This window comes from Saccopteryx bilineata, chromosome 4 (assembly GCF_036850765.1).
Source record: "Saccopteryx bilineata isolate mSacBil1 chromosome 4, mSacBil1_pri_phased_curated, whole genome shotgun sequence".
In the NCBI taxonomy this organism is placed as follows: Eukaryota; Metazoa; Chordata; class Mammalia; order Chiroptera; family Emballonuridae; genus Saccopteryx; species Saccopteryx bilineata.
In genome coordinates, this window is record NC_089493.1 from 126,186,120 (window position 1) to 126,213,779 (window position 27,660).

At 38.4% G+C, this 27,660-nt stretch overlaps 1 protein-coding gene across 7 annotated transcripts in view; it reads left to right on the plus strand.

Annotated features, from left to right (window-relative positions):
- The first annotated feature begins 494 nt into the window (after positions 1-494).
- LRRC49 (leucine rich repeat containing 49) overlaps positions 495-27,660 on the plus strand; it is a 196,527-nt gene continuing 169,361 nt past the window's right edge. For 2 of the 7 annotated variants that reach the window (XM_066277953.1, XM_066277955.1), the window contains exons 1-7: positions 495-867; positions 1,512-1,568; positions 3,467-3,554; positions 9,283-9,480; positions 9,778-9,880; positions 13,227-13,430; positions 19,230-19,296. In XM_066277953.1, coding sequence (XP_066134050.1) covers positions 820-867; positions 1,512-1,568; positions 3,467-3,554; positions 9,283-9,480; positions 9,778-9,880; positions 13,227-13,430; positions 19,230-19,296 — 765 coding nt within the window. In that variant the 5' untranslated portion in view covers positions 495-819. Of the gene's footprint in view, positions 868-1,511; positions 1,569-2,233; positions 2,336-3,466; positions 3,555-9,282; positions 9,481-9,777; positions 9,881-13,226; positions 13,431-19,229; positions 19,297-27,660 lie in introns of those variants that run through there. The other 5 variants (XM_066277958.1, XM_066277959.1, XM_066277954.1 and 2 more) reach the window with 4 other exon arrangements.

Here is a 27,660-nt window from a genome sequence, read left to right on the forward strand (position 1 = left end):
TGGGAAACTGCAACCTTTTTCCTAGCTGGAGGAGTGGACAGGAGGCTGGATGCGGCGTGGCCTCAGAATGCCCGACAGCCAGGGAGCTCCCCCCTTTGCAGGGTCGCTAGCTTGGTCTCCCTCTTGTCCTCCCGGGGTGCTAGAAGGACACTTGGGGCAGGGTGGGTTCAGCGCTGGGAGAAACGCAGTTTCTCTTGGATCACTGAGAAGACAGAACGGGCAGGGCACAGTGGTCAGAGCAGGTTACCGAACGGTCTCCGCCCGGGACCAGGCAGCGCCGGCCCACACAGCCCGGTCCCCGCGGATGCGACACAGCGACCCTCAAGGCTTGGCGCTGCCGCCGGGGGCAGCCATGCATCGGGCTTGCCAGGGGTGGCCTTTGCTGCGGGAGACCGGGGTCGAGCAGCCGGTTTCTCTCCCCTACTTCCGGTAGCCGGAAGGGCCGCCCCAAGTTGCGGGGTACCCGACTCTTAGCTATTCCCGCACCCCCGAGTCCTCCCCAAGAGCAGGTGGCTACCCGCCGACGGATACAAATTTGGCGCGGCGTAAACCGAAGCGGGCCGCAAAGAGGCACGGACCGGAAGAGGCGGTTGTTATGACTACCGAGGTGCCAGGCCTCCTTCCCGTCTCCACAAACAGAATCAGATGCTCCAAGAGCCGTGTAGGCCGGCTGATTCGGGAGAGGACCAGACCGGAAATCGTTGTTTCCATGGTAACCCCGGAGAGGGTTGCTGGAGACGTGACCCCTTTTGGTCTCTTTGCATCTCTACGGTAGCGTCATTTTTAAGGCAGAGTTGACACCCTGGATTGTCTCCTGCCATGATCCCCGGGAAGTGCCGCTCTGTCTCTGGCCGAGCTGCGAACAACGTAGGTTGGGGTCTCCTACTTTCACTTCCCTTCCCTTCGTATCGTCCGTTCTGTCTGGCGTCTTTGTCCTGGGTAGTGTGTTACTGTGACCAGGATTGCTGAATCTACCTAAGCTATTGTCTGACCGGGGCTTGAGATTCGTTGGCTGGACCAAGGCAATTTGAGGATATTAGTATTGTATTGTATGATGGATAGTCAAAGCCTTGTCCCAGATCTGGGCTTCCCAGAAGGTGGAGCTGGTCTGCTGTGAAAGGCTAATGTTCATTTAAATCCCTTTAAATAGTTCTTCTTCTTCTTCTTCTTCTTCTTCTTTTTTTTTTTTTTGTAAGAAAAGTCTATTAACAAGACACTCCCATCTTCTTCACTTGTTCCATTGAGATTATTTAACTAGACCTGAAATTCCAAGTGTCAAAATCCTGAGGTGCACAATAGAGGGTTAAATTGCTGCAGACATTTTGGAAGGTGAATCACAGTGAAAACTAATTTTTCTTGTGATTTTATTGTTTTCAGCAAATCCTCAGAACATGATCGTAGACCAGAAACAAACAAAAAGCAGGCATTCTGTTTGTTTGTACTATTTTGGGGAGAAATGTGTGTGTGTTTAAGTTAAGAACATATTTTATGGTTTAATTTTTACATTGCAGGTGAACTGTGGGCTTCATCTGGTTATTCAAACATCATCTCTCCCTGAAAAAAACAAAGTAAGAAACAGCATGATTTAAAGAGTAGAGTCTGAATTGCAAATTTGAAGTATTTTTGTCTCCAATCTAGAACTAATTTTTATTTTCTGCCTACATGAAGTAAAAAAAAAAAAAACCCACCCCTCTTTAAGAGACTGAATCTTATTGTTCTGCAAGAGGTAACATATTCTTTCTTTTTTCTTTATTCATTTTTCATATTTTCTTTATTCATTTTTCATATTTTCTTTTAAACATTTAAATATTTTTAAAATCAGAATCATTCTTAAAATTGATGGCACATTGTACTTTATTGGAAAAGTTTTTATTTTTAGTAATGGGTAAAATAGTGTGTCATACTACTCATGGTGTCTTGTAATGTAACAATTACAATGTAATAAAATGTAACAATTTGGGGGGCATGCATTTAAAATTGGGGGAAAATAGATTAGTAGTGGAACTATGCTATTTAGAAGTTAAGATATGAACATGACTTTCTATTTCCACCCCCAAACAATTTTCCCATAATATCTCTGGTATTTCCATAATTTCTGGCTTTTCATTTGATTTTTGAGCTACAGATGTTTTTCTTTCCCTCTTGTCTCAGTCAGCACTCAAAATAGACCCATCTCTCACACAGTTGTCTTAAGACACAATATAATTTTTCTCCTTTGACCAAGATGTACCTTGACCCATCACAATTCAGTTGTTTTTTCTGAAGAAAATGTTCAGTGTCACTGGAGGAACTCTAAAGCAAAGGGCAGATTTTACAGATTAACAGCATGAGGAAGGTAAGTAGGGACGTGAGGAGGGTGGATGGAAGGACACAGTTAAGGCCACAACAGTTGATTATATTCTGTATATGACACTCAACACTTGTAAACTAGAACATCTTGAATAAATAACAGTTAGCTAGATTAAATGAAAATATTCCTCTTATAATTGAACAGAATGGATTCCCTCCAAAGTTAATTGACTTCACTGAACAAATTCTATTCTGCTATTAGAGTGTTTCTGAAAATGATGTACCTCATCCCAACAATTCATTTTCCCTCGTGTGAACATATATTTTGAGACAATACCTTCAGCTCATATAATTCATAAAAAGAATGCAAATGCTATTATAATGTTTATAGTGTAGATGAATCAGAAGAATCATAATTCTTTTAAAATATTTAAGGTTTTTCGTGGCTAATCCTGAGAGATTGTTAGATTTTGTCTTTTTTTCAGTTGTAGCAACTAATTAAAAACAATTTGGAGAAATTTTTTCTTGGAAGATTTAAGTATATAATTTTATTATTTTACAATTAGACTCTTAAAGGAATTCTAATGATAAAAACTGATTTTTTAACATAAATTATGTTTTATTTCATGTTTCTTGTTTTTGTTTTTGAGAAAGTTCTTGAAATCATTGTATTTTTGATGAGGGTCTGGAGGAATTGGAAGTGCCTCTGAATGGAGCATGGTTTCATCTGATCACAAGAAGTAGCTCTGATTATGTGTGTGTTTGGTAAAACATGCATAACCTAAAATTTACCATTTTAATTATTTTAAATTATACAAATTGGTGGTATTAAGTGCATTCACAGTGTTGTGCAGCCATCACTGCTATTTACTTCTAGAACGTTTGATCACCTGAAAGGGAGTCCCTGTGCCCATTAAGCAATCACTTCTCATATCTCCTACCCCACCCCACTGGAAGCCACAAAATGCTTTCTGTCTCTATAGATTTTCTTATTCTTGATATTTCATAAATGGAATTCTGCAGTATGTGGCATTTTGTGTCTGGATTCTTTCACTTAGCATAATGTTTTCAAGGTTTATCTGTATGTTGTAGCATACTCCAGTTATGTTATTTTATAATTATCTTCATTACTTATTGTTAGGTTCTTAATCTAAGTTTTTAAAATAATGTTTTTTAGGTTGAATTCAGGCTAAATAAAGAAGCACCATCATTCTCTGGTCGACTCCTACAACATGACCTTGAAAGAAACTACTCAAGTCGGCAAGGTATTGTTAGTGACTAGAGATCAGTTACGGTTTATCTTCTTTGAGTAATTTTGTTTAATAATATTGAATTTCTAGATCCAAAAAATGTGAATTAAAAATTAAATGGTTAATTGGTTACCAAGTCATTTTGGTATTTGTTTAAATCAGAATTGATTTTATATGCACAGTAGAGCAGATTATTTTCAGTACAGAAAAAGATGCTGTGTTTTAGTTTTAGAGTGGTCAATGTATGAGAGAATGTGAAAGAATCTTTCAAATACTGTATTAGAACTAGGAACAATGGCTCATTAGTGAGGGTAAGAATATGAGAACACATATTCTATAGGAAATAAGGAAAAAGTGGGAAGAGTAGAAAGTTAGGAGTAGAAAAGAAACAATCTCCCTTATTCACACATATAATTAAATATATTTTATATCAAAGGCCCTAAACTTTAGTGTACATCACCTGAGATTTTGTTAGAAATGCAGGTTCTTAATCCTTCCCGGCTCTTTTCCCCTTCCTCATTCTGATTTTATAGATTTTTGGTGGAATTTGGAAATGTGGATTTTTATAAATACACAAAGGGATTTTGATGGATGTGGTTTGTGTATGACACTTTGAAAAATACTGCCTTATGTGATCTGGTTATATTTATGAATGTATTTTTCAATTTAAGGAGAAATTTTCTTTAGTACCTTTGAGTTGTTAGTTGGTTGCTAACAACTGTTAGCTAATGGTAATGTTCACTACAGAATCCTCAGACATAGCACCTTCCCCACCTCCCAGGAGTTTGAAAGAGGGGGCTGATCAGTATAGGCCTCTCTAGATTATTCATCTCATTACTGCATGAACATGTGGTGACTTTGAACATTTGATGAGTTTTCCATTTTCACTTCCTTACTTTTGGACCTTCCTCATGGGCCCATGTAATCTGGCATGATTTTTCTCCTTCCTAAATTCTGCACTCTTGCCTTGGCCAACTGCTGGGCATGACATCAACCTAACCGCAGTCTCACAGTGCAGGAAATGTCTGTCCTGCCTTCTTTGGTTCGGTGAATTCATATTTATTGAGTGTGTAATGTACCAGGTACTGTATTAGGTACAAAGTTGTACATATGAAGAACCTGAAAGTTTTTGAGTAGAATTTTTTATGTTGGCATTGTGAATTTTCTTCACATTTTTTATAACAATATCTTAAATTTTTTTCAGATTAATAATCATAATTAAATACTTTTCCCAAGCTATTCTCAAGTTAGAGGAAGAAGTTGGTATACAGATTTGTGAATGCCTGGCCATGTAAATTTATTTAAGTTGTAATGTATTACTGGATGTTTGCTAATTGGGAAATAGTATAGAGGCACTGAATTCTGTGAAACAGAGAGATGAATAAAGTCTTTATATAAATAATGACCCATGAAATACAATTTAATTCTTTAGGGAAAAATAAACTTATTTGGTTGTTTTTTTTTTTGTATTTTTCTGAAGTTGGAAACAGGGAGGCAGTCAGACAGACTCCTGCATGCGCCCAACCAGGATCCACCCGGCATGCCCACCAGGATCCATGATGCTCTGCCCATCTGGGGCGTTGCTCTGTTGCAACCAGGGTCATTCTAACACCTGAGGCAGAGGCCATGGAGCCATCCTCAGCACCCGGGCCAACTTTGCTCCACAATGGAGCCTTGGCTGCGGGAGGGGAAGAGAGAGACAGAGAGGAAGGAGAGGGGGAGGGGTGGAGAAGCAGATGGGCGCTTCTCCTGTGTGCCCTGGCCGGGAATTGAATCCAGGACTCCTGCACGCCAGGCTGACGCTCTACCACTGAGCCAATCGGCCAGGGCTAAACTTATTTGTTTTTTATTGAAAGATTTTATTCAAAATCATTTTCTGTGACAGACTACTTATTCATACCTGGTGTTTCCAATTGTGCCTTCTCTATAGCATCAGGCAGCTTCCTGTAAAGAAGTCCACATAATATGTAGCTATTGTCTTCACTTGTGCTCACAATTCTACCGTCAAAGGCATAGAACTTTGGAAGAATTATAAGTAGCACTTTATCAGGAAAAGATTGGGGATGTCTGTTTAATAAACTGCACCCTGATACCTAATCATTGTAATTGATTTCACCTCATATTTTTATTTTTCAAAATTAATTGAAAGTTGATCCTTGAACAACACTAGTTTGAACTGTGTGGGTCCACTTATACATGGATTTTTTTCAATAACCATGCAATTGGCACATTGTATCTCTGGGTTGTGTATTTGTAGATTCAACCAACCTCAGATGGGAAAGAGTATTTTCTGTCCACACTGAGGAATCTGCTGATGCTGAGGGTCAACTGTCTGTATTGTTTTATGCCATTTTATATAAGGGACTTGAGCATCCATGGATTTTGCTGTTTGCAGGGGTGGGGTCCTGGATCCAGTTCCCCATGGACACTGAGGGATGATTGAAGATTCTGGGGAGTCAAAAGATACACTCAGATTTTCAACTGCATGGGGGTCAGTGCTTATTGTCCTCACATTGTTCAGCATAAATAAACCAATTGTACTTTAAGTCCTAAGGAAATAAAATATATTTTAGCAAGACTGCTTAGTTTAAAACTTGGTATGTGATTTCTTTTAGGCTTCTTAGAGTATTGTTAAGAGTTAACTCTGTATCTTTGAGATTTTGTAAGAGTCAGATATTGCAGGGACTACAATACAATAAAATCTCAGTAACATAGACTATAATTGATCAAGCCCCTTAAGAATTCTAGAGTGTGAATATAAAAAAGAAGAGGCAATGTTTAACTTTTAAAATCATGATAAATCACTGGATTTTAGCTACCTAAGAACTCTCAAAGACGAGGCTGAGTGGACACACACATATGATGACATACTGTATAATCCAGCCAGTCAGCCAGCCATCATGCATCTATTTATCCTTCCTTTTTTCCTTCCTTCCTTCCTTCCTTCCTTCCTTCCTTCCTTCCTTCCTTCCATCCATCCATGTATTTCGAGTGAAGTGAAGATTCTTACCAAATGTTGACCATTATGCCTCTAAACAACTGTGAAATCCTAATTATAAAAGAATTCATTCAGCATTTTTATACTAAAATATAAGAGTTTATGATTTGTTAACAGAAATATTATATATAAAATAGATTTCCTATTAACTCATAGTAAATTGGAAATCAATTCACTTACTGATTCCTACTGAGTTTAGATTCTTTGAAGCATAGAAAGAATATAAAATGAGGTCTGTCTCTCAAGGAGCTTAATTGGGAAGAGAAAGCCTACATATCTGGTAAATTAAATAGTGATATCTGAAATAAAAAATAGCTAGGAATATATCAATTACAGTTTTTACCATATAGTAATGCAGTTTATAAGTGGGATGAAACATCTTACATATATATGTGGGTTTTTTTTGTGTTTTTTTGGTTTGTTTTTTGACAGAGACAGAGAGAGAGTCAGAGAGAGGGACAGACACACAGGAAGGGAGATAGATTAGAAGCATCAGTTCTTCACTGAGGCACCTTAGTTGTTCATTGACTGCTTTCTCATGTGTGCCTTGATCGGGGGGGCTATAGAAGAGTGAGTGACACCTTGCTCAAACCAGCGACCTTGGGCTTCAAGCGAGAGACCTTTGGGCTCAAGTCAGCAACCACGGGGTCATGCTAATGATCCCACACTCAAGCCAGTGACCCTGCGCTCAAGCTGGTGAGCCTGTGCTCAAGCCGGCGATCTCAGGGTTTCAAACCAGGTCCTCTGCATCCCAGTCTGATGCTCTATCCACTGCGCCACTACCTGTGTGGTTTTTTTCAGGCTATATGTGTGGTTTTTTTATATACCCACATATGTGCATGTTTATATATCCACATAAATAAGTGGATGTTTAAACAGATCACTCTGGTTCCTAGTCATTAAGAGGGTCTTGTTTGTGGATCTTAAAGTTTTTTTCTACTCAGTCATTTTCATTGCTATTTATTGTAAAACGTATATCAAACTGATTATGATAGCAAGTGCATGGTATAGTGATTATGAGAGGAGCTGAAAAGTGTGAAGATAAATCCTTTACTCACTGAGTGTAAATAAAATTTACTGTTCTATTACTGCCTCTACATCTCAAGTCTTATAAAGTTTAAATCTGCATCTTAAATTGAGGATTGGCTTGAAGTCTTTCCAAACAGATACTAAAAACCTAACTCTGATATTAGTAATAGAAATCAGGTTATCTATTGTTTGGAGTTTTCTCTTTATCTGGCCAGTTTATTCTTAATCAGTTAATCCTTAGACTCCTTGTAGTTTGTTTTTCTTTCCAAATCAGTTTACTGAATGATGGTTGCTTGGGTGTCCTGCAAACAGCTGGTCATGTCACAAAATCAGTTCATTGATGAACCTGATGTCAGTTCTGAATGCTTATGATATTTTATGATACTCAGAAAAGTGTGATCCCTGCTTATTTTGTTCAAGAAGCTAGGTATGTAATATTTGGTTTATACCTTTCATACCTGGAAAAGTGTAGCAAATTCCACTGCTTTCTGGTTCTTTCATAAGATCTATACAGAACTTGATTTTAAGTTGCCATCATATTGTCTGATGGCCTCCCAAAGAGTCGGTTAACTTCCTGCATTTGGTTTTATCTTTTCTCCTTATTGGTCATTTTAAGAAGAGAATTCTGAGGTAATCTTAGGTTCTATTTTACTGCTTATTGCTACCTTCAACATCAGATGTTGCTTTCAGGAAACTTTCTTATCACAGAAGAAAATATAGTAGAATTCCTTTGGTGGTGAAACTGTCACTTTTAACCCAATACTTAAATCTTATCTCCTTTCTGGAACTTCCCAGCGTCTCTTCCTGACCATTCTACATTCTTCTTGGTCTTTAGAATATATCTTAATATCCTCCTCCCCACAAACTCATCTGCAGCCATCTTTTATTTTTTATTTTCTTTTTTGCAAGAGAGAGACAGAGAGGAACAGACAGCATCAGACAGGAAGAGAGAGAGATGAGAAGCATCAGTTCTTCATTGCGGCACCTTAGCTGTTCATTGATTGCTTTCTCATGTGTGCCTTGACTGGGGGACTCCAACCGAGCAAGTGACCCCTTGATCAAATCAGCAACCTTGGGCTCTAGCCAGCGACCTTGAGCTTCAAGCCAGTGACCTTTGGGCTCAAGCCAGTAGCCATGAAGTCATGTCTATGATCCCACACTCAAACCAGCAACATTGCGCTCAAGCTTGTGAGCTTGTGCTCAAGCTGGATGAGCCCATGCTCAAGCCAGCGCCCTCAGGGTTTCAAACCTGGGTCCTCAATGTTTCAGGCCGATGCTCTATCCACTGCACCACTATCTGATCAGGCTGTAACTATCTTCTTTTAATAAAAAACAGTGAAACACGTTTATGTGTGAATATGCCATTAGATATTATTTTTTATTTTGCATTTTGTACATGTTCATATATATACTTTATTAATTTCATAGGCATTTGCCCACTAGATTGAAAGCTACCTAATGGGAAGGACAACATCTAACCAACAACCTATAAATGTCATGTGGGTGTCCTATACCCTGTGACCCATCACTATAAATGTGCATGATTTGTTGACACCCACTGTGGTTCTGCTGTATTCTCTATAGTAGTAGTTGAGTTGTACAGAAGAGAAGTGATGACATAAGGTTTACCTTTGCTATCCAACTGCTTTCTCTGTATTTCCTGTAGCAAAGTCATGTACTGTGTAGCTTTGTGATAAACTTTTTGATATTTTGAAGGAGATGGAAGAATAATAAGCCCTTCGCCTCGTTATAAATCATCATGCATCTCATCCACAACAAACGTGACAGAACTCTGTGGGCTGGACATGAAAACTACCTTGAGCTCCTTATCATCATTTGGAGATTCTTCCATTCAGATACCTTCAAAGTCCAGAATCCGGCAGGGCTGTCATAGTGCTGGCCCAAATGTTTCTGGTAATGAGGGACTATCATCTCAGTTATAAGAGAGCTAACATTTAGTGTGAGGTTTCGGCATTACCAAGGGATAAAGATAGCACTAGATTATTTGGCATACACAGAACACATAGTTAGGTTTGAAGAGGAAAGAAACAAACTCAAATTTAGTAATTAGTCTCCAAACATGGAGAGCTATAGAAACTGTACTTTTTGGAAAAGACTTTTGTAGGAGCCAAAGTTCTCTAAATTTAAGGTGACTTTAGTTTTAATATTTTAAAGGTGTTTCTTAAGTAATTTGTATATCATTTTCAATAGGTGATCATATTAATTTGGTGAGCTCATCAATGCCATCATTTCCCATTCTCCAACGTTCTTGTGAAGAGAAAATTCTTTACTCAGACAGGTTGACCCTAGAAAGGTGAGGACAATTTATTTCATTTTTATTTTTTTGACTAGATAATACATAGGCCTGGTACAAGATTTGAAATGTATAGAAGTCTCTCTGCCTCGTCTTGTTCTCTACCTATCCAGCTCTTCTACTGAAGTATAACCACTGTTACCAACTGTTTTTCTTCAAGGGGTATGGGGAATTTTATGTCTATATAATGTAAAAGAGCACTATACTTAAAAGAGTACTAAGTAATTCGGGAATATGACCGATTTGCAGTGTAGACCACACACAGGCTACTGGGGCCTGTCCCGTTGAATTCTGTCCCCTGCTGGCCTCAGTCCTCCTGACCCACCTTCCCTCACTCTGCGTCCGTGGCCACCCCACGCGTGCTCACACTACAGGGCTCCTGCGCTTACTCTTCCCACACACCTGTAGGCTCTAAACTCTTCCTTCTTCCTTTAGGTTTTTAGTCAATGTCCTTATCTCAGGGATGACCTTCCCTGGCCACCCTCTCCAAAGTTTCAAACCCTTCCACCCTGACAATCCCCAGCTCCCTTCTCTGCTTTATTTTTTTCTCAGCACTTATCACTCTCTAACATAGTAAATAGTTTACTATCAAGTTTATTGTTTATCTCCTACTAAAATATAAGCTCCACAAACACAGAGTTGTGTTTAATTCTGTTCCCCCAGCACTTAGATCAGAGCCTGAGACAAAATAGGTTCACCATAACAATTTTTAAATCAATGAACTGCTCACAAAAATTAGGGGATATTTAGAAATGAATATGAAGTGATAAAATACCCCCTAACTTTTGTGAGCAGTGTAGTTGGGACTTGCGCCCTGTCTTTGGACTCAGGAAGGCATCTGCTATAGAATGGTGAGTGAAGGGTCCAAGCCCCACCTTAGCTCCATGGTCAGCAGGGAAACCGTCTGCTGTGTGTGCCTTTCTTCTCGCCGCACAGCCCAAACATCAGTTTGTTAAGCAGACTTCTTAGCTTAGCAGTGCACAGCATGATAGCCAAGGTCACAGGCCATTTCTATTTGTATCTGGGAGAAAACTCTCTGGAGGGTGTGACATGTTTTGTACGCAGAGTAACACTCGAGGGCAGTTACTCTCATGACATCTTTACCATATTGTTGGTTTTTGAAATTCTAGTGCTATCTAATATTTATAACATTAACAATATCATTTTAATGTTTTGATGGATTTTATGGTAATTTTGATCTAAGTCTTTAAAAATCCAGCCAAGAATAATACCTCAGCCCTTTCATTTCCTCTTACTTCAGACTAACAGGAGCCAGTGTTTATAAGATTGTGACATAAGTTAGTCACTTGTGCTATCGGTGAGGGTAACTCAGGCAGTGGGGAAGATGGTCTTCAGTGCATGAAGCCAACATTGATCAGATGGAGGCTTGCTTACCTAAGAAGTCAGACCAAAGGGATGGACTCAGCTTCCAAGGCTGGTGGTAAAATGGCAGGGTCACAGAGCTGTCACAGGCCCAGGCCCAGTTTGATCAGTACCAGGATGTGCAGTCATGGAAGCTGGGCCAGCAGCCAGACACTTAGGGATCATTGTTTGAGAGCCAGTGGGAAACAGCAGAGATTTTCAAAGGGAAATCTGCCATGGTAGGCTGTTTCATAGCCAGGAGACGGAGGGTTCAAGAGTGGAATCCAGCCCTCAAAAGAAGTGCTGGAAGCTCAACTCTTACTGTTCTGGAATTTAGGATGGGTCTGGAGTGCCCGGAAGGCAGCTTACCAGCACCAAATAGGAAATCAGAGACAAAAGCACAATCCAATAGACACCTCAGTAATGGGGTAGGGATTTTGTAGGCATAACAAACTCTCCCGGAGAGCATAGATAGAACCCATGGTGTGTCTGCTTGCTTTGCTGGCTGACAGGGACTTATGGATTAAGGGGTATGCAGGTGAGTCTTAGAGTTGGGACTTAGTGACTGGATTTGGAACCTGAGAAAGTGACTATTTCGAGTTGCAGTGGCTTATGTAAGAGGTAGTTAGAGGTGTTTTTGTTTTATTTTTTGCTATTTTAGTGATACTGACTCAAGAATTGGATGAACTAGAAGCTGGGTATTAGTAAGTTTAACTATGAGAAACAGAAGGAGACTGAAGCAGGAAAAATGAAACAACTTAAATTTTTTTGCTAAACTGATGTACCAAGACATACATTTTAAATTAGAATACTTAAAATGTAGGAAAATACCAAATGAGGTAGTGTAATGAAGTGCATGAAATGAATTCAAAATACTAAGCACACATTAAAAGAGTTAAACTATTACATAATACTTTTTCTTCTGTTTAAAATTAATTCTTCAAGGGTCTGTATTTTAAACACCATGTCTTTGTCAATTGTTGACGTTTGGTTATTGCCTGTGCTGGTCTTTATTTCCCTTTATGCGGAGGGTCCTGATCACTCACGTAGTTTCTCTTATGCTGTGGCACTCTGATGTATTTGCTTTAAAAGGTTTCATTGACTTGATCTTTACTGAAAGAAAATATTTCTAATTAATCTCCTATTAGAAGTGTTCACACTTTGATCAGTAGAACTGCATTTTCCTTAAAGATTCTGTTGGGAATCTCAGAGTAGAATCATTTATATTTGATCATTTTATTATCCTAGTAGAATTCTTAAAGGGCCCTGCACATATTAACTTCACACGTAGTACATTATACTTTTTGCATAATGGAGGTTTAAATATATATAGCCAAAGGTGTATATTGTTAAGGTTTTATCCTATCCAGTAGTATTCTAAATATCCTGCAAAGTTCAAACTTAATGTTGAACATGTAAATATATACTTAAAATCTAAGTGTCTGCAGAAATGTTCAATAAAGGATGAAATTGTTTTTATCAAAGTGAGCTGTAGAGGGCTGAATTTCTTGCTCTTTCTAAGATACCATCCAGCTCAAGAGTCTACAGTTCTGAAAGACCTCCATTTTTCCCCTGATGATTTACCATAGTTATCTAGGCAGTCTTTGTATCAGTCGATTGATGGCAAGGACATTTCTCTGGCTATGTGACATGGTTCCTTGAATCATCTAAACCTCTATTGCATAAGGGGGTGCACTGAGAGTTTTCTGATGTTAAGTCAATTTTATGTGAAATAATTTATATTGGAGTTTTTTTTAATATAATGAGAGCTTTGACTTTATTTTAATAATTAATTACCCTTGTCAATGTATATTGGCATTTATATGAACAATTGACAGATCTAGGATGCTTAGTTCATGGAGGCAAGAAGTGGTTTTATTTATATTTTTCTCTCATAACAGGAGCTCAAAGCTACTAATAATATTTGTAAGAGAAGGCAGGCAGCCAAATCAGATTCTTACTAACTTTTTGAGATGTTTTTTAGGCAAAAGCTGACTGTATGTCCTGTCATCGATGGAGAAGAACACCTTCGTTTATTGAATTTTCAACATAATTTTATAACTCGAATCCAAAATATTTCTAAACTACGGAGGCTAATATTCTTGGATTTATATGATAACCAGATTGAAGAAATTAGTGGGCTTTCTACTCTGAGATCCCTCCGTGTCCTTCTGTTGGGGAAAAACAGGTAACCTTTGTAGAACAGTTCTTGTTTATTATACTTAGGATTAATGGTGAGTCCTGTGATGTTTCTATGGCAACTCAGAATTGAAAAAGAGTTAAGAACCTAAAAGATGAAATTTTTCAGAAGATTATTTGAATGGATTAAGATTTAGTTGTATTTGTTTTATGAGAGTCAGTGTGACAAGTAGTTAAACCACTTGACGTACAGACTGTATATCTCATTATTCCCATTGCTCTCCAGGGCCACCGCTTGCATGGCAGTGAAGGGCAGACTTGGCCTTATGTTCTCAGGCTCTGTTTTAAGCATATGTATTCATTAGGAATATGTATTTCAGTGGTGATCTTCTCAGTGCTTGACTGAGGGTAGACATGTGATACTTTGTCAAATTACTGATTCTTGTTCAGGTGGTGTTTTCAGTATATATTTAAGATTACATCCTATGTGGATGTCCCCACTTTTTTTTTTTTTTTTTTTTCATTTTTCTGAAGCTGGAAACGGGAAGGCAGTCAGACAGACTCCCGCATGCGCCTGACTGGGATCCACCCGGCACGCCCACCAGGGGGCGATGCTCTGCCCATCCAGGGCGTCGCTCTGTCGCGACCAGAGCCACTCTAGCACCTGGGGCAGAGGCCAAGGAGCCATCCCCAGCGTCCGGGCCATCTTTTTGCTCCAATGGAGCCTCGGCTGCAGGAAGGGAAGAGAGAGACAGAGAGGAAGAAGAGGGGGAGGGGTGGAGAAGCAGGTGGGCGCCTCTCCTGTGTGCCCTGGCCAGGAATCTAACCCGGGACTTCCGCACGCCAGGCTGACACTCTACCACTGAGCCAACCGGCCAGGGCCTCCCACTTCTTTTTTCTCTTTTTTTTTCAAGCAAGGGAGAGAGACACAGGAAGGGAGAGAGATGAGAAGCATCAACTTGTAGTTGCAGCACTTTAGTTCTTCACTGATTGCTCCCCATATGTGCCTTGACTAGGGGCCTCCAGCTGAGCCAGTGACCCCTTGCTCAAGCCAGTGACCTTGGGCTCAAAACACCGACCACGGAGCCATGTCTATGATCCTACACTCTAATCAATGACCCCGTGCTCAAGCTGGTGAGCCTACATTCAAGCTGGTGACCCTGTGCCCAAGCTGGTGATGTCGGGGTTTCAAACCTAGGTCTGAAGCATCCTAGGTTGACTCTCTGTCCCCTGCACTACTACCTGATCAGGTTCTGCATTTTCTTCTGGTCATGACTATATATTAAACTTGCCTTCCTCCAGACCCTGGGATTCCATATTCCTTTACTTTTGATTGCTTGAAGTTTCCCATGTATGGGTTTGTTTCTGACACCTGAATAGCCTCACCTTCCTATGGATCCTGTAGAGGGGCCTTATCCTGCCATCAGGGTCAAACTGTGGCCTGCAAAGACAGCTGTCATACATCCCTAAAGGTCTATAGCAGCGGTTCTCAACCTGTGGGTCGCGACCCTGGCGGGGTCGCCTAAAGCCATCGGAAAATACATAATGCATATCAGGTATTTACATTCCGAACCATAACTGTAGCAAAATTACAGTTATGAAGTAGCCACCAAAGTTATTTTTTGGTTTGGGGTCACCGCAACATGAGGAACTGTATTGCGTGGTCACGGCATTAGAAAGGTTGAGAACCACTGGTCTATAGCCACTGAAGTGATAGGTGAGCCTTTTATTTTTCTAGTCTCAGTTTTGTTTAATGGAAGAATTTTTTTTTAATCTTTCGGGTCACTTTGGTGTTAATGTAAAAACCTTTAACTGTTTGGGAACTGACTAGGATTCTGCAGATTCCCAACATCAGTACCGAATCTGACCATGGCCTTCTGGTCAACTGATCACTTCATCTGTCTCTGAGTTCTTTAGGCTTGTATTTGTTTTCATGTCATTTCCAGTCCTGGGCGTGTGCAGAGGCAGTTCATGAGAAGAGGACAGCAAGATGGTTAGTTGGTTTTGAGTTTAACTGACTGAGCGACTTGGCCTGTTTTTCTTCCATTCACCTCAGCGGTCAGAATCTGCAGAGAGTCTCAAAACTAGTTTGTGTCCCAGCTCAGGGAGTGCTTGACATCTCGACAGACGGCACTGTTTCACTGGGTAGCTTAGCAGTCTGTGAGGCCCCGTGCCCCTGTGCTGTTCTGTGGGAAGACGTGTGCACATTTCGGTTTCTGAGATGGAAGTGCCTTACACATGCCCAGAGTTTCTGGTAAGCACAGAACAGATTACACTGACCCTCCAAATCACAGTAATTGGGCTAAGACAGCCTCCGTGCCTGTGTCTGATTTCCAAAATATTAAAAATACAATTGTCAGACAGATGGTCATTCCAGGCTAGTTTTTAAAATCAACTCATTAATGAGGAAACCAACCAGTAGGGTGACAAAGCTGGTTCAAAAGAGGATAAAAGAAAACGATACATAGTCAATGAAAAATGAAGAATTCTGGAATAAGACTGTTAAATTATAAAACAGGTAAATGTCCTACCCTCTGGGCTATCTTTTCTATGAGACAGAAATCAATTAGATTTCTACTTGACAAAAAGCATGAGATCATCAGTGTTTTACAAGTTAGTATATAACTTTACAGAATTTGGGCTCCTATGTGAAGAAAATAGCTAATGCTCAGGGAGGCTATCGATAGTGCTCTGACACAACATTGGAAGGACACATGGTCATCCCTTTGCCTTCTTTTCAAGATGTGGTTGTCTACACCAAGTAGCATCCTTTATTCTATATTCACATTTCACAGTTTTATAAATTGTTTTTATACTCTGTTTTTTACTTGAATATACTTTATTTTTTCCCATGTCATTAAATGTTCTTTGAAAATATAATTTTTAAGAGCTGCATAATCTATATGGGTATATAATAATTATATAATAATTTACTTAATATTTTCCTTTTTGTTAAATATTTACAATATGTTCCTTTTTTGCACTATGATAATGCTGTGATGACTATTTCTTGTCCATAAGTCCTTGTCTGCATCTCTGATTATTTCCTTAGAGTAGACTTCCTATTAGGTAGGAGTTCAATGTAATAAAGCTCACATGAGGGGAAATTGAGATTTGATAAGAAGAAAATCTATATTTTAGGGCATTACTTCTCAAAATGTGATCCCTGGCCCAGCAACATCAGCACTATCCAGAAAACTTACTAGAAATGCAAGTGTTTGGACCTCACCGTGGAAACCCTGGATGGGGTGCTCAGCTGCATGTTATCAAGCCCTCCGGGGACTCTGACACACACAAGTCTGAGGACCGTTGTTTTAGGAACTGCGAGTTTAGGAGTATAACAGAATTGCAGAAGAGCCTTCTCTGATAGCTCCACTGTCAGATGGCTGTCAGGACGCACCCCTCTCCCCTTGGCCAGATTGTCATGGGACTGTAATTTTCCTCAACTGTTCTAGATATTTCAAAAGCAAACAAGCAGAGGAAACTGTTCAAAGTTTTGTCTGTTTTCCCATCTGGTTTGGCTGTACTTATTATTGTTATTAATATTGATCATTATTATTAGAGAGATTTAGTATTAAATACTTAGCTCTGTGTGAAGGCTAGTGAAGGATTCCAAAAAGTCTGGAAGGATGTTAATGGTTTGGATGAAATGACTTAGGAGTGTCCAGGGCATAGGTTGCTTTCTAGGAAAAGAGCAGATTCTGCCAGCATGATGGCATGAGATAAAAGATTGATGAGGAGGTTCTTGGAGGCATAAGAGAGAGTGGTGTGTGTGGGGGGGGGGGGGTAAGGGAGAGAGAAGAACTATAATCACGCTGTGATGGTATATAGTGGGTATATAATAAATATATTTGTAAGTTGTAAAGAATTGGTTGTGCTATAATTCTGAATTTGGCATTATGGAAGATGGGTGAGGTGAAATGGAGATAGAAATTCATGAAGTTTAAGTTTGCATTATGTTTACATGGTGATCAGCATATGTGAAGTTTCAAAGGATGAAACTTCCGGGCTCTGGAAACACTTAGGAAGATGGAAATATATGTAGTTCTTTGAGACAGTAAACAATGGCAACAGAAATGAATAGTGAAAGGAAGACAATGATCAAGACCAGTTGCATGAACTTCATTTCTGTCATTTCCCTGTCCTTGTTTCTTCCTACTGAACAATGGAAGGAGGAGGACTTAGGGTCGCTGGGAGTGTAAAGGATGAAAGGAAGTGAGTTTTATTTTTTTAGAAGAGTCCAGTTGAAGGCACTTAGACAGGTAAGGTAGCCAGAGAAGACAGGAATGATGAAGACTGGGTAGGCCCTAAGCGTTAGAAGATGTAAGAAAAGGTATTTAAGAGAGAAAATTCTCTGATTTTAAATTTATTGCAACATTTCAACTTTTCAAAAGATGGCAAATCAAAAATTCCAAATAAATACTCACAGACTGAGTGAGTTGAATAGAAAGCATTTAGGTAGTGTTTATTTTGTCTCTGGTAAATAATTCTGTTACGAATACCCTTCTACCCATTTAGTTATGCTCACCCATTTAGTTATGTTCATTCATTCATTGAACATGCATTTATTGTGTATCTACTTGGTGCCAAGCATTGTCATGAGTCCTGGTGATAGAGAACATATCAAAGTTTCTGACCTCTTGAAGTTCACATTTTGGTTAGAAGGGGAGCATCAAAAAGTAAATACATGGATATTATCATTTTAGGCAAGATGAGTGTATTGAAGTCAATTAAATCAGGTGAAGGAAAGAGTAATGAAGACAGGGAGGGAGAGCTGTTTTTGATAAGGTCATCTGGAAAGGCCATTCTGAGAAGATATTTGAGCCGAGATCCAGATTATGCAAGGGTTTAAACCAGTGTTTTTCAACTGCTGGTCCACAGACTAGTCCACCAGAAATGTCATGCTGGTCTGCAAAAGAGTTAACTGCCCTGATGTTGTATAAAGACTATAGACCCAGTGATCTTAATTGAAGTTGCTTATGGTCAGGGTGATTGCTGCATATCAGCTTGTATCATCAATGAAAATACTGTTGAGGTTGTCTTAGATGTCTTTGGAGCTTGTAGGCTCATTGGAACAACCTTTTGCACCATGCAGAGCATTAACAAATCATGTGCAATAGACAAAGAGCATTCAGACAAATTTATGTGGTATCCAGTGTGTCATATATGTGGAGTTTGGAAACCAAGTACCAGCTTGTACTGTGTTGCACTGTTAGACGCAATAAGATAAAACTTGGTTTATTGCATGTTTCTGTTTCCGGCCAGCTAGGTCAGGGGTTCCCAAGTGTAAAAAACTTGAAAACCACTGGTATAAACCATCTGAAGTGCTGGGGAAAGAACATTAAGGAAGAGGTAACAGCAAAGGTAAACACCCCAAGCAGGAACAAATTTGTGAGGACAGAGACAGCAAGAAAGGCTCTGAGGCTGGAGCAGAAGGAGCAAGGGCGCCTGAGCTGTGGGAAGAGAGCAGGCTGGAGGAAGAGTCAGCAGCCAGTCCTCAGGGCCTCGAGCCAGTGGAGGAGTTCAGATTATATTCTAAGGTAGAGGGAACTGCTTTGGAGAAGTGCCTTGCCTAAGGTTCTTAGAAGAAGAATTCCTCTCTCTAAAGATAGGACTTTTAAGCTGGGGGTACATTTCCTCTATTAGAAATGTATATTTAACAATATAATTAAATTAAATATGTTTTTATTTAATATATAATTATATATAATCTATATATTTATATAGATAGAGCTATTTCCATATCTGTATTTAATTTATAGAGAAGAAAGTAAGATGAGTTATGCCTTAGCCGGTTTGATTTGTAATGGCTGTGACACATCTGTAGTTCTACCTATTCTGATTTCAGAATCAAGAAAATCTCCAATCTGGAGAATCTAAAAAGTTTAGATGTCTTGGACCTTCATGGAAATCAGGTACTGTAAAGACCTTTTATATTTTTCTTCTTTGAAAAAAAGTCCTGGAAATTTGTCATTCTAAACGTTTTAAGAGTTATGTTGAATTTTTTAAGAATTCCTTTACTGAGTCATTGAATTATGAAGCCTATTTATATAAAATCTGGTAATTCCTCTCAGTAAATGATATATAAAGTATTCAAAATCCTTATGGTTATGACATTTCTGTTTCTTATTTAGTTTTCTCTTAACTTATTTCTAAAATATACACTATCCAACCCCAACCCAAGAACTGGAATATCACTAATGATTTTCTTCTCCTTAGGTGTTCCTCCTTTATTTTGGATTTTATGTTTATCATTCTTATGTTGTTATTTGGTTTTATAACATGTATGTATGCCTGAGTAATATATTGTTTAGTAGCATTGTCTTTTAATTTGAAAAAGGTTTCATAATTTTGTCATCTGGTTTTTGTTTTTTAGATACAATATGATATTACCAGAATTCATCTTTTTTATTAAGTAACTGTAGTTTATTCATTTTGTTGTATGTTCCATGGTGTGGTTAGATGAAAATTTTTTCTCCAGTTAATTATTGATAGACATTTGGGTTGTTAGCTTTTTCTTTTTCTGTTTTGTTTCCTATTGGGTATAGTACTTCTAAGAACATTCTTGTACCTACTTCTTCCCTACAACATATGTACTCTAGAAGTGAAATTGATGGGTTAGGTTATCTAAATGTCTAACCTTAAAAGATAATGTCAAATTGTTTTTATAAAGTGGTTGTATCAGATCTGTTACTTCATATCCTTTTCAACATTTGAAACTGTCAGATTTCTTAATTTTTGCCAATTGCATTTTTATAGTGTCTCTTTGTGGTTTTAGTTTACATTTTCCTGATTACCATGTAATCTGGGTTCATTATTCTGTCCACTCAGTCCATTTGTCTACCCCCACAGTTGTCTGTCTTCATTTCTCCATCTGTTTGTTGTGTTCCCTGCCTTGTTCTTCTCACAGATCATCTTGGCTGTTTCGTTTTATTTTTAACCCTTTGCTCTTCTGCTGGAGAATTTAGCTGCTGTTGAGGAATGGTGCAAGATGAAGGAATAAAGCCAAATTGTAGAGGGCTTTGTATGCCACACTAAGGAATTGCTGTTTTACCTTGTAGTCACAATTTCAAAAACGGCGATTAACTACAAGTGAAACATTTTATGGTAGCAAGATTTTATTAAGTTTATTTTAAAAGGTACATATGAGAAATAAATATGTGGTTTTTACATAATATATGTTTAAGAATTCATAGGCATTACCCAAGGTTTGTAAGACCACCTGATAAATGAATAACATATCACTTGATCTGTGTAGTATGTCTATGATATTATTTACCAACCATTAGGTAGATGAAAAATGCTCTATTCCTTGTTAGATGAGACCTGTTATATGTCTTATAATTTCAGCATATGTTTGTGATATTCCATGTATTAACATTAAACATTCATACTACACAAATTATTTAAGGATCTATAAAAAAGAAGAAAGAATTTTCAAATGAAAATCCGAGTTTTGTTCCAAAGTAACTAAATCCAATAATAAAATTTGGAGTGTTTAAAAGAAAGATAGTCTTGATAACTTTAGGTCTTTAAGAAGTCAGATGATAAATTATTCAAGATGAAACAGTGTCTAAATGTAAAAAAAATAGCATCGGTAGTTAAAAAAACGCTAGAAGAAAATTGCATGTATAATTTGTCTTTTGAATTTATTTCTGTTTTAAATAAAAATGAAACTTAGTGTGCACTGTGAAAGTGTACTTGGTTTATGGATGTGAAATGTTCTGAGGAATGATGGTGAACCATTCTGAGGAATGATGGTGGTGTTCAAGAACTAGACTGGGGACTGGAACAAGATGTAGGGAGGTGAAACCGGGACAGAAGAGTTGAAAGTCTAATCTAGCAATCTTGGCAAGAAGTGATAATGGCCTGAATTTTCAGTAGTAGCAATAGGGACATTACAAGTGCAGACTGGATAAATATACTGTATAGAAAGTAGAAACATCAAGATTCAGCAATTGATTAGATGTGAATAGTGACAAACACAAAGGAATCCAGGTGATTGACTCTCAATTTCTGACATCAGTTTTGTTTGTTCTTCTCAAATTTATTCTCTTCATGGATGCCTGCTTTAACACAGACACGGATATGCTTCAGGAAGAATCTGTTCTTTCAGTGACATCTTTTCCTTCTGGGGGAACTTGCTCTTTCAATGATTGCTTGCCTGAAAACAGACAATTACTCTTTTGGTGTTGCTGAGTAGGAACCGTCTGGGTTACTCACAACAAATTAAGACTGGGGTGTCCAGCTTCCCTAGATACAGTCCGACTCTGCAGTCTATCTGGGGACCCTCTCTCTGATCAGTGTGACCCATAACTAGGCTTTCTCACATCCCCATCATCTCTTCTTGCAGTGATGTTTATTAACTAACCAAGAACTATGCTCTCACCCTACACCACCTTTGCCTGGAGTTTCTGTCATTTACTGTATGCTTGTGATTTTGTCTGTGGCTCAACAAGTAACAGACTGTTTTCTTAAAGAGACACCCTAGGATTATTAGCAGAAGGAGGAAGACACCCTATGCAGGTCATACAACTGTGCCCCTTTATTCTGTACTTTTATATCTCCCTAGAGCTCAGCAAAGTTTTATTTTATATATTTAAGTATTGCTTCTCCATTGATGTTTATTAGACCCATGACTGATTTCCATACCCACATCTATCTTTTATTCTTCCTATCTCTATTTCTTTTTAGTATTTTAGGAGAATTTCTTAAGCTTATGCTTACATTAACTTTCTACAGTGTCTATTTTGCTTTCTACCGATCCATTCATTTCTAATTCTGTTACCTATTTAGTTTTAAAATATTTTTGTCTAAGTTTAATTATTCAGTTCTGTCATCTGCAAATACTGATATTATAATTTTTATTTAGTTTATTTTCACTTTCCACTACTTAGACCAAAAATCTTAGGACAAATTTTAAAGCATGATCCGATCTTACCTTTATATATTATTCAATTTACAATAAGCATATTTAAGTTTCACCTCTTGAACCTATATGGAATCTAGACAGTACTTCTGGAATGTAAGAGAAATAACAACATAGAAATTAGATTATAAATTTAAAAATTTTTAGCCAACATTTGCTCTGAAGTGTTAAATAAAAAATTCAAATGATACTGTGATGGTAGTATAGATGAGAAAATCTCTACTGATTGTGGAATTTGTTTTTTTTGATGTTCAAGAAAAGTGTTATGTGTATGAGTCATTGTTACTTAAGTATGTTACATTGAAAGGTTGAAAACTCCCCTCAAGGACCCCTGCTTATTTCTGTGTCACATAGAAACTCATCCCATTGTGCTATGCCTGTGATAGATGTTACAGTAGTATGGCTTAACATCATGTTGAGCTCTTATCACATCGTGGGTATAGTGTTTACTTACCTGTACCTTACTATGCAACTTAGACCCTCTGCTGCAGTTCACTGCTCTGTGTACGTGCATACTCTATGACTCGGGTCCTCTTGCACTGCACAGTCAGTGTCCACCAGTGCTATCCCATCTCCTTCCTGAGTACTTCCACTAATAAAGAATATTCATCCTCAACCTTGCTGGGAATTCTGGCCCCTGAACCCTTTCCATTCAGACTGTTGACCTGTTGACTGCTCTCAGGATGCTTCAGTATAAATGAAATGAACAGAAGAACTTGGTATCATTCCTTTTTCTTGTCTTTTCTTTCAGAAGGTGGTTGTGCTGGTCAAAACTTTGTAAGCTGATGCCCTGGGCTCACAGTGACTCTCTATTTGTCGGGTAGTATGTATACTTCATGTCACCTTCATGGGACCTGGCACAGTTTTAAACACTTAGAGATGTCCCAAATCATGAACTTTTTGGTTATTTAATAACATCGACACTTAAAGTATCTACTGCAGTCAAGTGATAAAATAATGTTTCTTAGTTAATCTTCATAAGTTAAATGACTTCATACTATCTACAACAGAGGAAATCAGAGATAGATTTTTATTTTTTAACTTAAATTGGCTTTATTTTTTATGTTTTTAAATAAAATTTATTGGGGTGACATTAGTTAATAAGATTACATAAGTTTCAAGTCTACATTTCTGTGATACATGATGCATAATATTGCATTGTGTGTCCACCACCGAAAAAACTTGTCACCATATATTTGGCCCTCTTAACTATTTATTACCCTCCAACCCCCCCCTTCCCTCTGGTAACCACCATATTGTTTTCTGTCTATGCATATCAATTTTATATCTCACATTTGAGTGAAATCATATGGTTTTTATCTTTTTCTGACTGACTTCGCTTAGCAAAATATTCCAAGATCCATCCATGTTGTTGCAAATGGCAGTATTTCATCTTTTCTTATGGCTGAGTAGTATTCCATAATATACAGTATGTCTGTAAAGTCATGGTGCACTTTTGACCGGTCACAGGAAAGCAACAAAAGACGATAGAAATGTGAAATCTGCACCAAATAAAAGGAAAACTCTCCCAGTTTCATACCTATTCAGTGCAGTTCGATGTGGGCTCACGCACAGATTTTTTAGGGCTCCTTAGGTAGCTATCCTGTATAGCCTCTACAGACTCGTCACTGACTGATGGCCTACCAGAACGGGGTTTCTCCACCAAACTGCCTGTTTCCTTCAACTGCTTATCCCACTGAGTAATGTTATTCCTATGTGGTGGTGCTTCGTTATAAATGCGCCAATATTCACATTGCACTTTGGTCACGGATTCGAATTTAGTGAGCTACAGAACACACAGAACTTTCCTCTGTACCATCCACATCTTGACTGGCATGGCTGTGGGCTGCTCCGCTGTATACATGGTGTTATGTCATCATCTACGCACGCGCACATGCTGCCACATCATCCTACAGAAACTGGGAGGATTTTCCTTTTATTTGGTACAGAGTTCCCATTTCTATCGTCTTTTGTTGCTTTCCTGTGACCGGTCAAAAGTGCACCATGACTTTATGGACACACTGTATATGTACCACATCTTCTTTATCCAATTCTCTGTTGAAGGGCACTTTGGTTGTCCATGTCTTGGCTGCTGTGAATAATGCTCCAGTGAACATAGGGGTGCATATATCTTTACAAATAAGTGTTTTCAATTTTGGGGGGTAAATTCCTAGAAGAGGGATCACTGGGTCATATGGTAACTGTTCTTAACTTTTTGAGGAACCTCCATAGAGTTTTCCATAATGGTTGTACTCTACTAATTTACATCCCCACCAGCAGTGACTGAGGGTTCCTTTTTCTCCACAGCCTCTCCAACACTTGTTATCACCTGTCTTGTTGATAATAGCTAGTCTAACAGGTATGAGGTGGTATCTCATTGTAGTTTTGATTTGCATTTCCCTAAGAGCTAGCAAAGATGAGCATCTTTTCATATATAATATCTGTGGGCTATTTGTATGTCTTCTTGGAAGAAGTGTCTAGGTCCTCTGCCCAATTTTTAAACTGGTTTGTTTGTTTGGTATTGAGTTGTATAAGTTCTTTATATATTTTGAATATTAGCCCCTGTTGTTTACAAATACCTTCTCCCATTTATTGGTTGCCTTTATGTTTTGTTGGCGGTTTCTTTTGCTGTGCAAAAGTTTTATTTTGATACAGTCCAATTCATTTATTTTTGCCTTTACTACCCTTGCCTTTGGGGTCAAATTCATAAAATCTTCTCTAACTTTAGAACCTATGTTTTCTTCTATGTAATTTATTTCAGATCTTATATTTAGGTCTTTGAACTTATTTTAAATTAATTTTTGTACATGGGAACAAACTGCAGTCTGGTTTTAGTGTTTTGTGCTTTTACATGTGGCTATCCAATTTTCCCAGCACCATTTTGTGTTTGTGTGTGTGTGTGTGTGTGTGTGTGAGAGAGAGAGAGAGAGAGAGAGAGAGAGAGAGACAGAGACAGAGACAGAGACAGAAAGAGGGACAAGTAGGGACAGACAAACAGGAAGGGAGAGAGATGAGAAGCATCAATTCTTCGTTGTGGCGTTTTAGTTGTTCATTGATTGCTTTCTCATATGTGCCTTGACCAGGGCCTACAGCACATCGAGTGACCCCTTGCTCAAGCCAGCAACCTTTGGCTCAAGCTGGTGAGACTTACTCAAACCAGATGAGCCACACTCAAACTGGCAACCTTGGGGTTTCAAACCTGGGTCTTCCATGTCCCAGTCCAAAGCTCTATCCACTGCGCCTCTGCCTGGTCAGGCCCCAGCACAATTGTTGAAGAGGTATTCTTTTCTCCATTGTATTTCTTTGGCTATTTTGTCAAAAATTATTTGTCCATATAGGTGTGGTTTTATTTCTGGTTTCCCAGTTCTGTTCTATTGGTCTCTGTGTGTTTTTCTGCCAATACCATGCTGTTTTGATTATTGTTGCTCTGTAACATAATTTAAAGTGAGGTGGAGTGGAGTGATACCTCCATCTTTGTTCTTTTCTGTTTTTGTTTGTTTGTTTTTGTTTTTAGGATTGCTATGGCTATTCAGAATACTTTGCGGTTCCATAAAATTCTGATGATTTTTTTTCCTTTTTTTAAAAAAAATGACATTGGGATTTTGATGGAAATTACATTAAATGTGTATATGGCTTTGGGTAATATGGCCATTTTAACTGTTTGTTCTTCCAACCCATGAACACAGAACATCTTTTCATTTCATTGTGTCTTTTTGAATCTCTTTCAATAATGCTTTGTAGTTTTCAGTATTTAGGCTATTCATATTCTTTGTTAACTCTATTTCTAGGATTTTTAAATCTTATTTTTATTAATTTTAATGCAGTGACATTGATAAATCAGGGTACATATGTTCCGAGAAAACATCTCCAGATTATTTTGACCTTTGATTATGCTGCATACCCCTCACCCAAAGTTAAATTGTCTTCTGGCACCTTCTATCTGGTTTTCTTTGTGACCCTACCCTCCCCCTACTCCCTCTCTTTCCTTCCTCGCCCCCTCCCCACCCCTCTACCCCACTCCCTGTTACCATCACATTCTTGTCAATGTCTCTGAGTCTCATTTTTATGTCCCATCTATGCATGGGTTCATATACTTCTTAGTTTTTTCTGATTTACTTATTTCACTCCATATAATGTTATCAAGGTCCATCCATGTTATTGTAAATGATCTGATGTCATCATTTCTTATGGCTGAGTAGTATTCCATAGTATATATGTACCAAAGCTTTTTAATCCACTCGTCCTCTGACGGACACTTGGGCTGTTTCCAGATCTTCACTGTTGTGAACAATGCTGCTATAAACAGGGGGGTCCATTTCTTCTTCTGGAACCGTTCTACGGTGTTTTTCGGGTATATTTCTAAAAGTGGGATGGCTGGGTCAAAAGGCAGTTCGATTTTCAATTTTTTGAGGAATCTCCATACTGTTTTCCACAGTGGCTGCACCAGTCTGCATTCCCACCAGCAGTGTAGGAGGGTTCCATTTTATCCACATCCACGCCAGCACTTATTCTGTGTTGTTTTGTTGATGAGCGCCATTCTGACCAGTGTGAGGTGATATCTCATTGTGGTTTTAATTTGCATTTCTCTAATGATTAGTGATGTTGAGCATTTTTTCATATGCCTGTTGGCCATCTGTATATCCTCTTTGGAGAAGTGTCTATTCATTTCTTTTGCCCATTTTTTGATTGGATTGTTTGTCTTTCCGGTGTTGAGATTAACAAGTTCTTTATAAATTTTGGTTATTAACCCCTTATCAGACATACTGTCAAATATGATCTCGCATTGTGTAGTTTGTCTTTTTATTCTGTTCTTATTGTCTTTGGCTGTGCAAAAGCTGTTTAGTTTGATATAGTCCCATTTTTTTATCCTGTCTTTTATTTCCCTTGCCCGTGGAGATAAATCAGCAAATATATCACTGCGAGAGATGTCAGAGAGCTTACTGCCTATGTTTTCTTCTAAGATGCTTATGATTTCACGGCTTACATTTAAGTCTTTTATCCATTTTGAGTTTATTTTTGTGACTGGTGTAAGTTGGTGGTCTAGTTTCATTTTTTTGCAGGTTGCTGTCCAATTTTCCCAACACCATTTATTAAAGAGGCTGTCTTTACTCCATTGTATGCCCTTACCTCCTTTGTCAAATATCAGTTGTCCATAGAGCTGTGGGTTTATTTCTGGGTTCTCCTTTCTGTTCCATTGATTTATGTGCCTGCTCCTATGCCAGTACTAGGCTGTTTTGAGTATAATGGCCTTGTAGTATAGCTTGATATCAGGAAGTGTGATATCTCACCCTTTATTCTTCTTTTTTAAGATTGCTGAGGCTATTCGTGTTCCCTTTTGATTCCATATAAA